Source organism: Indicator indicator, chromosome 29, assembly GCF_027791375.1.
Source record: "Indicator indicator isolate 239-I01 chromosome 29, UM_Iind_1.1, whole genome shotgun sequence".
NCBI lineage: Eukaryota > Metazoa > Chordata > Aves > Piciformes > Indicatoridae > Indicator > Indicator indicator.
The window spans coordinates 12016594-12028308 of NC_072038.1; the positions used below are offsets into that span (position 1 = coordinate 12016594).

The 11715-nt window shown below is 47.2% G+C and overlaps 1 protein-coding gene across 1 annotated transcript in view; it reads right to left on the reverse strand.

Moving 5' to 3' along the window:
• Nucleotides 1-9221, reverse strand: part of HLF (HLF transcription factor, PAR bZIP family member) — a 35787-nt gene extending 26566 nt beyond the window's left edge. The window contains exons 1-2 of the mRNA XM_054393859.1: nucleotides 9116-9221; nucleotides 7409-7744 (exon numbers count right to left, since the gene is read on the reverse strand). Of these exons, the coding sequence (XP_054249834.1) occupies nucleotides 7409-7744; nucleotides 9116-9221 (442 nt within the window). The remainder of the gene's footprint in view (nucleotides 1-7408; nucleotides 7745-9115) is intronic.
• Between the last annotated feature and the right edge of the window lie 2494 nt (nucleotides 9222-11715).

An 11715-nucleotide genomic window follows, 5' to 3' on the forward strand; every position in this document is an offset into this window, starting at 1 on the left:
ACCCTCACTGTAAAAAATTTCTTCCTAATCTCCAGTCTCAGTCTGCTCTCCTCAAGCTTCAATTCATTGCCTCTCATCCTATCACTATAAGCCCTTGCCAAAAAATCCCTCCCCAGCCCTTTTGTAGACCCCTTTCAGGTACTGGAAGGCTGTTCTAGGGACTCCCTGGAGCCTTCTTTTCTCCAGGCTGGACAGCCCCAACTCTCTCAGCCTGGCCCCACAGGGGAGGCTCTCCAGCTCATCTTTTCCAACCAAAGCAATTCTGTGATTCTGTTCCAGATGACTTATTGCTGAGTTCACTCTAGGACTTGCTTGTAGTAAATGCATGCAAATCCATGGATCTGTGGGTTCCTATCAGGTTTGGCTTCAGCAATCACCCAGCTTTCTGTTCCGGTTCATAAGCACACACAGGTTCTAGGACTCTAACACAATCCAGTCTTTATTTCCTCCTACAAAAGGCCATACACCAAAACACACCTAAAAAGAGTTTCAAGATCCTCAGTTTTTATGACATGACAAATAATATCAACAGGAGAGTATCAGCAGAAAGATGAAGAGCTAAAGCTGTTTCTCTCTCCAAGTAGAGAAGAGAACCCTGAAGCAAGAGCATGCAACATCAGCAGCTAAGCAACGGTGTTGGATGGTGCACAATGAAAATCTGGGCCAAATCTAGCCCTGGCAGGATTTAGTTCAGAGAATGGGCCAAGGAAGCATAACTGTACAACAGCTTCAAGTGTGTCAGAACAGTGAAAGATTGAACAGTAACTTGTGTTCATTTGAAACCTGACAAGTAACACCTCAGTGATGCAGAGCTGAAGTGCTGTGAAGAGCCTGAGCAGAAAAGAAAGGGAAAAAAAAGAGAGGGGGGGGGGGGGGGGGGGAAGGGAAAAAAAAAAAAAAAAAAAAGCAAAGCTGTAGCACAAGCTGCCCTCCTTCCCCCCCCACTGTCAGCTCTCCCCCTGTCAGCTCTAAAGCTCTCAGGAGCAAATTGAGCTCTGTGATGAAGAGGCAGATTGGTTGGTGCCATTTGTTCATTAAAAGAGGTGATACAGGCTACACAATCTGTTTGCCATGCTCTCATTTTGACAGCCCTGCATTTCACACCCATTTTCTCTACTCCCAGGGTAGAATTGCAGGTTGAAGTAAATGGGCTTTTTGCAGAGCCTTCATTATCTACTTCATGTAGAAGAGATCAAACCACAGTTTTTTTCTGGAATGCACCTTAGCTGAAATACACTCTTTTCTGATCATCACAATCTGCTGTGGAATTCAGAAAAAATACTGAATATGGATTTTATTTGTTACCAAAGAAAATGCAACTTAGCATCATGCCTGGGTGATATAAATACTGATCAGCTCCGTGGCGTACAGCCAAGCCAAGGTGGCTCCTGGTTTCACAGTGCTCTCAAGTTCTGTTTGCTGATGACGACTACACCCTTTCACCCGAAGGAAACTCCACTGGCACACCAAGAGCTGTTACCCCCCCTTAAAAAATAAAGGCCCAGAAAGATGAATGACAGGAGAGTGAATGGTGACATTTTGCTGCTCCACCTAGGAGCTGATGGAGAGCAGTCAACAAGCTGCTTGCCTGCTGAGCAGTACTGAATTCAGAAAGACCACATGAGGAGCAAAGTACTGGCTGCTGAGATTAATTGGGCAGAATCTGGCCACTGCTAACTCCCACCACTGCCAATCTGCTGCAGTGTAAACATGGAGAGATTGAACAATTTAATGTGTTCCCTAGTGGCTTCATCTAATCATGCAGTATCAATGTCTTCTTCACACACATCTCCTGATGGCCTCCTCTCATAACTCTAACATTGTTTTATGAAAGGCTTCAGGGTGTACTTGCTTCTTAAAAATCAAATCACTGCACTACAGAGCATTCAATCACTCTCCAATAATCTTTGAGATGGGAAGCAAGGCTCTGAGAGGGACACTACTTTTTCTAGTTAACTTCAACAAGTTCTCAGATACCCTTGAAAATTCATTCTAAGGGGACAAAATCCCCTACTTGCTCCTTCTGTCCGTTTCCTACTACTGGCCAGCCCTTACTTCCCTGGGTAGATATGTCTGAGTAGGAAGTACCCTTGCCAATCAGAACTGAAGAGTCAGGCTAGCTGTTTTAAAAGCACAGCCTCAAACCCAAGATGTTTCATGCTGTTTACTGTTTGAACTCAGAACTGACTTCAAGTCCTTTCATGCAGCCAAGCAATTATTTAGCCAATAATCACCATCTAACAGTGAATATTAAAATCAGCTCTCCTGAAGGAGCTGCAGTGTTCTTGCTCCTAGCATGAACAATTCCAGTGTTCAGCACTTTTTCCCCCTCTTACCATGTGACAGGGCTATTTTTAATATTTTGCCTGAACAGATTCTGCATCTTCCTTTGATCCAGAAAGCTGTTTGGGGAGGCTGTGCTGCCCACTGCACTCGCCTGGCAGTAGCAGCCTGGAGCAGAGCCTTCCACATGGGCTGTGGCTTGGGCAGGGATGGCAGAGCAGGGAGCCCTGCATGCCTGCTGCTCTGGCAGGAGTCATGCTGAGCAGCTGCACAGGGACAGCCACGTGCCTCAAGCACATGGTCATGCAGGCAGCAGCTACCCAGGGCCTCACGTGAGTGCCAATGTGAAGAGCAGCTCTGGGTACCAGCTTGCCTGAGGCTTCAGCTGGTCATTCCCATGTGTTCACGTGGGAGACCAAAGGTCAGGAGATTCCCAGCTCCTCTTGGGGCTGCAGGTGAAGTCCTTTGGCTGCTAAAAGAAGGGGCTTGCACTGCCTGGCTCATGAAACACCTGGTAACTGCTTGTAAACAGTGATTAAAGCTTGGGAGAGGATTCCAGGTAGCAGCTGGCTGCTGGGAATGCTGCCCTTCACACTACAAAGGCTGTGCTGGAAGAGGAGGTCACGTTAAGAAACACTGGGGAAGGAAGACTGCAATAAAGGGAGTGTTGCACACACCCTTCTGTGGGCTGCCCCCTTCACCAAGTCATCCCCAGTATGCAGTGGAGAGGCTGGATGGAGCAAGAACAAACCTCTCCCAGCTGGCTGCTGTGCCTATGACAAACAATAGTCAACAGCAAAGGCTGAAACCTACCCCCATCAGGCCTGGTGTCAATCATCACAGCTCAGTGTCTGTGCACGCAGAAGGTAATGAGCCTGAGCTCTAGGTGAAACATCTCAGCTGAAGCTTAGAATTGTTTTGGTTGGAAAAAGAGCTTCAAGATTATCCAGTCCAACCACTCTCTAATTCTACCAAGTCTGGTGCTAAACCATGGCCCTCAGCACCACATCTCTGTGGCTTTGAAACACCTCCAGGGATGGGGATTCGGCCACCTCCCTGGGGAACCCATTTCAGGCTTTGAGACCCTTTCACAGTGAAGAAGTTTCTTCTAAATAAATCTAACAAGGAATTTAAACAAACCTGTGTCTTCTTGGGAGAGGTGTAGGAGGTGTAAGTACATTACACATGGTTGTAATTTTCAGCTTTTTCATTAATGCACCCTTAAACATTTTTTTTTCTTCCAACTGAAACTGAAGGCTTGCAGATACTGTGCAAAGGTGCATTTCTGCAGTTTGATTTTTCTTTCCCTAAATAACCTTTGACAAATCCTTTGCAAGTAATCTAAAGCAGCCAGCAACACAGACTGAAAACCACTGTCACAGGACGGCAAGGAACCAGGGAGTTCCTGAAAGCCTCCCACAACCCAGTCCTTGGGGCTGTCACCGTGTCAGCAGCAGCCCTGGGACACAACCCTGCCTCTGAGGCTTTGGTGGCAAACACAAAATTCAGACCTACACCACCAAAATCCTCCCAAACCTTCTCATTTTGTGTTTGCCACCAGCCTTAGCTGACGCTTCTGAACTTCACTCCGTGCAAACCCTTTCCAGCAGCTGCCCCATTCACCCACACAAGTGCTACACAGCAAAAAGGGCCAGGTAAAAGCAACCACCAACTAGTTACCTGCAAAATATGAACCTCTCTTCATATACAAACAGCTACAAATACTTCAAATTTCCTTCAAGGAAACAGAGATTCACATTCAAACAAAAAAAAAAATCAACAATGGCAAAAGGCAACACAAGGTATGCAACAGATGAAGAATCACAAGGATGTGACTGCAGTACCAGGTCACTTGAAAAGCAGTATTTAGAAAACCTGTTGAGTATTTTTTTTCCATGAGGGACACTACAGATCTCAACCAACTAAGCAGCGCCCAGTCCAGAGAGAGGAGTTTTAAATGTGTGTACACATGGTCTGCAATGCTAAAATAAAGCAAAACGTTTTTGTTTTTTTTTTTTTTTAATTAACAAAATTGGTACTGTGGAAGAAAAATGCATCAGACTTCTGTCTTGGAACAGCCACTACCCTGTGCTCCTTCTCTTCCAAACAAAACCCAGTATTTACCATATGTGTATTCCCTGAACTGAAATTCATGGGAAAAGCAGGGTTTGGATTTATCCCTTGCTGGAATCCAGAGAACAGATGATAAACTGGTGAGCCTAGCCATTTTTCCATCCCACAATCCACACAATCCAGTTGGAAATACAGGAGTCACATTTATAAGGAACCTTTTTGTTGTTGAAAGATTTTACCTTTAAGGAAACAACAAAGGCAAACCAGAAAAAAAACAAACAAAAAAAAAACCCACACAAACAAAGGACAACAACAACAAAAGACCAAAAAACTACCAAACAAAGAAACAACAAAAAAAAAAAATCAAAGAGGGGGAAGTCAAGAGTCAGGGTCAGCTCAGCTTTGCTGAGCCTGCTGCCACTTCTCAGTGAGCACCAATGCAGATTTCCAGACAGGGAGCTTTTTGGTGTTGGACTAGATGACTTTTGGAGGTCCCTTCCAACCCAGACAATTCTATGATTCTATCTCTTCCAGAGATGCTACAAAATCCAGATTTGAGCAATGCCATCAGCTTCTAAAGACTGCTAGGCTTTTCTTTCACACACAGGATGAAATCTTCTTAAGCCGCTCTCCTACAGACCTTCTGGGTCCAAGACACCCCATGTCCATCATGAGTCACACCTGGGGCTCCACGTGCATGTGTGCATCCTCCCCTGCCCACGGGACATGCAGGTACAGGGCTGTGAGCAGCTGCACATGATATGACACAAGCAGGAAGGATTTAACCATTGCTTCAGCTAGAGCCCACACGCTCAGGCAGGCTTCCATTACAAGACGTAACCCAAAGGCCTTCAATGAAGTATTTTTACCATTACTATCTTCTAAAAAATTCAGTTTTCCTAGCCAGCAGGTAAGATGGGATTAATTTGTACTGGGGTTGTATACTTGGTGCTATCTGTTCTTGAGTTTATTACAACACAAGCCACAACAGTCATGCATGCTCTGCAACGGCAGCTCACACCAATTAAAATAATCTTTCTTCATGCACAGTTGAAAACATGCATTTTAAGAGTCTTGAAGTATATCAACCAAAAGGCTTCACTGTCAAGATGTGAACATTTACCTGCAAGCCCAACTTGCAAATTTCAAAGCAGCACATTTGCCTTGGCAGTTTTATGAGAACCTTACAACGATTTGGTTGACTTTGGTTAAAAATTTGCTTAAAGTATCTACTGTCTTACAGAAAACTTGCTCAGAAGCTAAACTCTTCACATGATCTCTTCAGAACAGGCTGGCAGATTAGATTCTTTTTTATGTGACAGCACATAAAAATGTCAACAATCTGACAATAAGCCAGACTCCTGTTAATTAAGTCATAGTGCTTCATTCTGTGCCTAGTTGTAATAGGGGTGGTAGAGAAAAATATTAGAAATGGGATGAGGACCCTTTTGAAAAACACATTTAACCTCAAAATGGCATTATTCTTAAGGCATGGGGGAACACCTGAGCTTCAGATGCTTTATCCTGCTCCAAGAGATATGACTTCTTGTACAACAGTGGAAAAAAAGCACAGAGGAGTTGTTAATGAGAGAAATTTGCAACCCCGAGCTGCAAACAGCTTGGGAAAAAACTCAAACAAACAAACAGAATCAATGAGCTGAAAAGGCACAGGGGCAGCTGATCACAAATAAATTCTGACAGGTGATCGTTAAAAGCCTGGCTCCTAACCAGGCTCCGCTGAGGGAAAAAAAAAAGCAAACATGAGGACAGATTCTCTGCTTTTAATTTTCTGTGTCTGTGCGACAGAAAATGGTGTAGCAGATAGGCACCGCTTTGAAACTGGCTCAGGAAAAGCAAAGGGTTTTCTTCTCTGCTCTTGCCAACTCCAAGTAGATTTTGACTTTGGAAATCTTTGTAAGTTATTTGTTAACCATGAAATGCCTCGAAACTGAAACACAAAGCCAAGCCAAATCCCCATCAAGTAAAAGTAAATGAAATCCATGACTAAACACATGCTTCTGACCAGCGGCCAAGGAGTCTGCTGACAGGTTTGGGGTTTTTTGGAGGGGTGTTTTATTCCTGTTTCATGAGAAAAAGTCTTATAAGTCTGTAATGTTCTTATTTCATCCTGCTCCACAACTTTTGTCCTTCTATTTATTTATTTTGTTTCCTTATCAGATGATTCTGACAATGACTTCGCACGCTGAGCATGGCAAATGATAAAGCAGAAGGGAGAGGAGTGGTTTCCTGCTCCCGAGAGCACACTTTGCTCTAGCAAACCATGGGTGAGCAGAAGAGCACAAGAAATAACTCACACTTGGTCTTTTTGTTGTTGTTATATTTTTTAAAAGCAAAAAGGCCAAGCTCCATGTTTTCCAAACTTCAGTGCTGACCCTGTTCCACTGACCATGATCTCAACCATGCTGGTGTCAAGCCAGAGCAGTGACTCTGGATTCATGCAATGTCACTAAAGAGATGATCTCAAGTGCTAATAAATTAATAGAAGACTTCCACCAGCATCACGCATTGAATCAGCTTAAGATGACAATGGGATGCAAGCTACCAACTAAGGCCAGAGCTGATGCTCATTTCACTAAGATTATAATACAGTTCCAAAATTTAGATCCTGACCCCTGTACCATGGCAAATTTTACTTTACTTAATAGAAAAGGAGATTACAGGCAAAAGTTCAAACAGAAATTATCTGCCCTCTCCTGTGTTCTCACCTCAAATACTGGCCAGAGGAATATTCCCTTTTGGAGCCCTTCTCCTTGCTCGTTTAACACCCATTCCTATTCCATTCCTTGCACAAGAATGGCACAGGCACAGGCACATTTCCTTGGAATTCCCACAGCTTCCTCACAGAATTTAAACAAAAATCCCAGTGGAGCAACTTAATTACTGGAGCTGTTATTTTTATATTTTGGAAGGTGGGTGACCTGACTCCTACCAGCTCTAAGCTGCCTGTCAACCCCACAGGGAGAGGCAAAGGTTTGCAGGGGGAAGCAGGGCTCATGCCAAAATCCATGGGGAGCTCTGAGGGGTGATTTACCTGGTCTGACCGGGCTCTGCATGCAGTTCTGCGACACCATGCCTGGATGGACTGAAGTAGAAGCCCTGCTGCTGAGGTCCATGACAGAAGGTGATGCTGAGGTAGCTTGCTGCAGACCTGACTGGTGTGGGCTATGCTCATGCTGGTTCGGGCTGGGTGGAATGCCATTTTCTGAGAGGAATTCTTCCAGGTCCATGTATTCCAACTGGAAAGTGTCTCCATCGTATGGCAGTGTCTTGTCCCATAGTGTTGGGCCCAAGAAGGCTGACTGAGGGACCGTGGCGCTGCTGCTGTCATCATCTAGCTTCTTCTCTTTGTCTTTTTCTTTCCCGAATGCTTAAACAAAACACATAAGACATGTTAAGAGCTAAGCTACACCACCAGCTACTTCTTCACCTATTTCTCTTGCTGTAAAGGAATAGTCTTCATAAAAATAACTCCTTTGATGCAATCCATTTGTTAGACAACAGAAGGGTCACAGCAACCACACACCTTTGCTAGATTGCAACCCTGCTTTGAGACTTTATTTTTAGTTAACAAACCCAATGTGTGCATGGCTTTGATTATCAGCTTCAGTAAGTACTCAATAGACTTAGAAGTGAGTATTTCAGTGGAAGCACAAGGAAAGACGTTCTGTGTTCTGCTGAGAAGTTTGAACCTACCAACCCTGTTATGTATCATCTTCTCATAAAGCCCCTCTCTTGCCAGTCCTTATGGAAGGCAGTCCTCGAATTCAGTACTTTTAAACATTGCTGTGAGCTAGTAACTTACACCACCAGTGGAGACTGACACAATATGTCTTTTGAAGTGCAAAACAGCTAATGAAACACTCAAGCGTAGAAGCAAAGCAGAAATTAAAATGATTCTTCCTACTTGCTCTTCCAACACCCAGTGATTTCAAAACATTTTTGAAGGGAAATACTTAATTTCTCTTCAAGATATGAAAGAATCTGAGCCAGTAAGGCTTCCTGTCAACTACCATGCTTTCCCAACATTTTCTTTTTATCTGCACACAACAACCCCGGGAAATCCTGCGGGTGCGCTCGCAGGGAATTCACCTCGGAAAGCTGAGGGCACGAAAAGCCCCGGCAGGACCCTTCCCCGGGTTGTGTTTTTGATGTGCACTTGACTCGTTCGAAATATAAGGGGCGGTGACGTCCCTGCTACCTTAGCTTTCCAGAAAAATTGGAACTTCCTGCTGCTAGAACATCTTTCAGCTATATACGACTAGGAGTCCCGGAGGGCGATTTCTGACGGGCGGGCAGGATGGAGGGGATGGCCGGGACGCCAAGGGGAGCCTGTGACGGCACCGCGGTTCCAGCCGAAGGGGTTTAGCCGCCACGGTGTCCGCACCCCTCAAGCCGAGCCCTCGGCCGGGGCAAATCGCGCCCTTTAATTTATTTTCCAGGCGGCCTGAGCCGTCCCCGCGGCTTTTTCCAAGCGAGCGCCTCCCGTTAGGTCAGGCCGGCAGCGCCCAGCGCTCCCCGCTAATGCCCTCACCGAAATCATCCCATTACTTAATCGCCTTGAGGGATCGGAGGGAGGGAAAAAAAGGGAAAGCGAGGCAGTGGTCCCTGGGGTGACGGGAGGCCGGGGACCGCCATTTCAGAGCGCCGACACTCAGCGGGCCGAGCTGTGAGGAGGCCCGCGGGGGGCACAGCCACCCCGGGAAACCGGAGGAGCGAGGGCTGCTCGGGGAAGCCTCACCGTCTTCGTGAGCGAGCGGCAGCTTGAGCGGGTTTTCCAGCAGGGACTTCAGCACCCCGTAGGTGGGAGGTAGGAAGGTGGGGTTCAGCGGGAGCGGCCGCGACATGGTGAGCTTCGCTTCGGGACAGTTGCGCGGCAGCGGTTCCTTCCCCTTCCTCTCGCAGGCGCCGCCGCTAAGAAAGGCGATGACAAGGGCGCTGAACCGAGCCGAGCCCCGCTGGCGAGGGGCACCTGGAGGCCACCGGAGCAGGGGAGCGGGGAGAGGCCCCTGGGCCACGCAACTCCGCCACCGCCACCCGCTCTGCGCCGCGCGCCCCGGCCGCGCGCCCATGTGCAGGCGCTGCTGGCGGTGACGTCAGGTTCGGCGCGGCGCCGCCATTGGCGGGAGGGGAGAGGAGGCCGGCCCCGCCCCCCGCCGCGCCCCCGCGGGGGCTCCCCCCCCCGGCCGCTACCGGCGGCCATTACCGGCGGCGGGGGTAGCACTAGCGAGCTGTCTCCTCGGTAACCGGGAGGAATGTTAATGAGCTTGAATGTTTGACCTCGCTCGGTGCATCCGAGCGTGAGGCCAGCAGGCAGCGCGGCCCGAGGGAGCCAGGCCGGGCCTGGCCGCTGTGTGAGGGGCGGCGGGTCGTGCCCAGCCCAACGGAGAGCACCGGGGCTGAGGTCGCGGCGGCGACCTGCTTCGGAGCCCCGAGGCAGGGCAGGCCGGTGGGGTTTTCATCCTTTTCCAAAGGAGCCGTTACTGGGCACAGAAGCGTTAATTCGGGAGCCACCAGCCCGTTTCCATAACCAAGTTGCTGCTCTGCCAGTGACCGACGTCCACCAAGGTGAGATCCATCACCGCTAGCTGGGTTCCCGCTGGCTTGTCCTGATTTGGGATCGGAAGGGGCTTTCCTCGACACTTCCCAAGATCCTCGTTTAGGATGGTTGACTTTCTACCCACTCAAGCCTTCGGCCACCTTCAGCAGCTCTGCCTGCATAGGCTGCTCAAGAACCGCCCTCCTCAGGTAGTGCCTTCCACCCTCCAGGTGCTTGGCATTCCACCCCTGCTTCCACGCTTCATGGTGCAGGAATTTGTACCTCCCTTCTCCTCAGCTGGCACTTTACAAAGCTTTACTCTTTCTTCAGAAGTCAGTTCTTTTACCATTAATATAATCATAAATGCTCACTTTAAGTAAATAGATAAATTAAGTGCATACAAGTTTAGTTGGAATGCCCAGTATTTAGAAATAAAAGCTCCCCAAAGGACACAAGCCTGCCTTGAATAGTTATGTTCTCCCCTTATTTATCTGCCTGTGGTTATATTCACTGCCCAGTGTCTACTCAAATGATCACGCTAAAAGAAGCAACTAATCAAAGTACAAAGTACATTTAAATCAGTAAAATTGCACTGGCACAACCCAAACATGAAGACTGGCACTTGTCAGGCCCTCCAGAACCACAGAGAACATGAAGGCAACGTGGCACCAGGGAGCAAGGGGCTGGAAGAACCTTCACAGTGCACACAAGTGGTGTGCCTCAGGGCTGAAGAGGATTCGAGCAGGAATGGGATCGTTTTTGAGTCACCTAATGAGAAAAAAGCACTAGATGATTAAATGATTGTGCACACACCAACCTTGGCAACTAGCCAAATTGCTAGTTAAGAAATCCTTTAATTACAGAGGTATAAAGTGAGTGACATAAGGGTTAGGGCAATAACTGGCAATCCATATGCAGATGTGGTACAGAATGTTTTTATATGCAGTATAAAGAACAAAATACAAGATTTAAGAGGTCTGATAAGCAACGAAGAAGTGTAAACAGAAGATATAAAAGTGATGGAGATATTGGCAAACACCACTGACAGGTTAGTTGGGATGTGATGAAGGCTCAACCTGAGCAGAACTACTTAGGTTTTTATGGTTATTGACCATCACAGACAAAATACACCAAGCAGAAAGAAACAGCATTTGCAGTGCAACACAAGGACAGGAAAACTCTCACTGCATGGTGTGCAACAGGATAAATTAGGGGTCGATCCGTGCCAGAGTGGAATAAAACAAAGCAAACAGACACTAAGGGCTGCATACAGTTACAGACTCTGCATCCTCAACATGCAGGAGCTCGGAATTTGCTGGGTCAGAAGCCAAAACTCTTCTCTGCACAGGGACCAGCCAGACAAGCTGATCAAAGTACCTAAGGATGGTGCTTGAGCTGTTTTCAGTCTGACGCTACAACAGGCACAGTAATTTAACTCCAGCCTTACCACACAGGCAGGTCTCAGCCTGAACGGCCAGGCTGTCAGAACACCAGGTCATTGCTGCACACCAGTCTGTACCTACCTGTTCCCCATTTTTACTGGCTACACTTTTCCAAGGTGGTCCCCAAGTCCTTCATGCTGTTTCAACCACTGGCAGACCCCACAGGCTACACACCAGGTGACCCTAACACAGGCAAGACTGCTCATGGTAAACAAACTGAATTTCTGCATTATCCGACCAAAATACCATTTGTTGGCACGTATCCTTAGCTTAGCATTCCCCCACAACATGTTTATTTTATGGCTTATGAAGCACTGTGACAGCTACTTAGATTTTGTATAGAAAATACCTCGGTTGGTC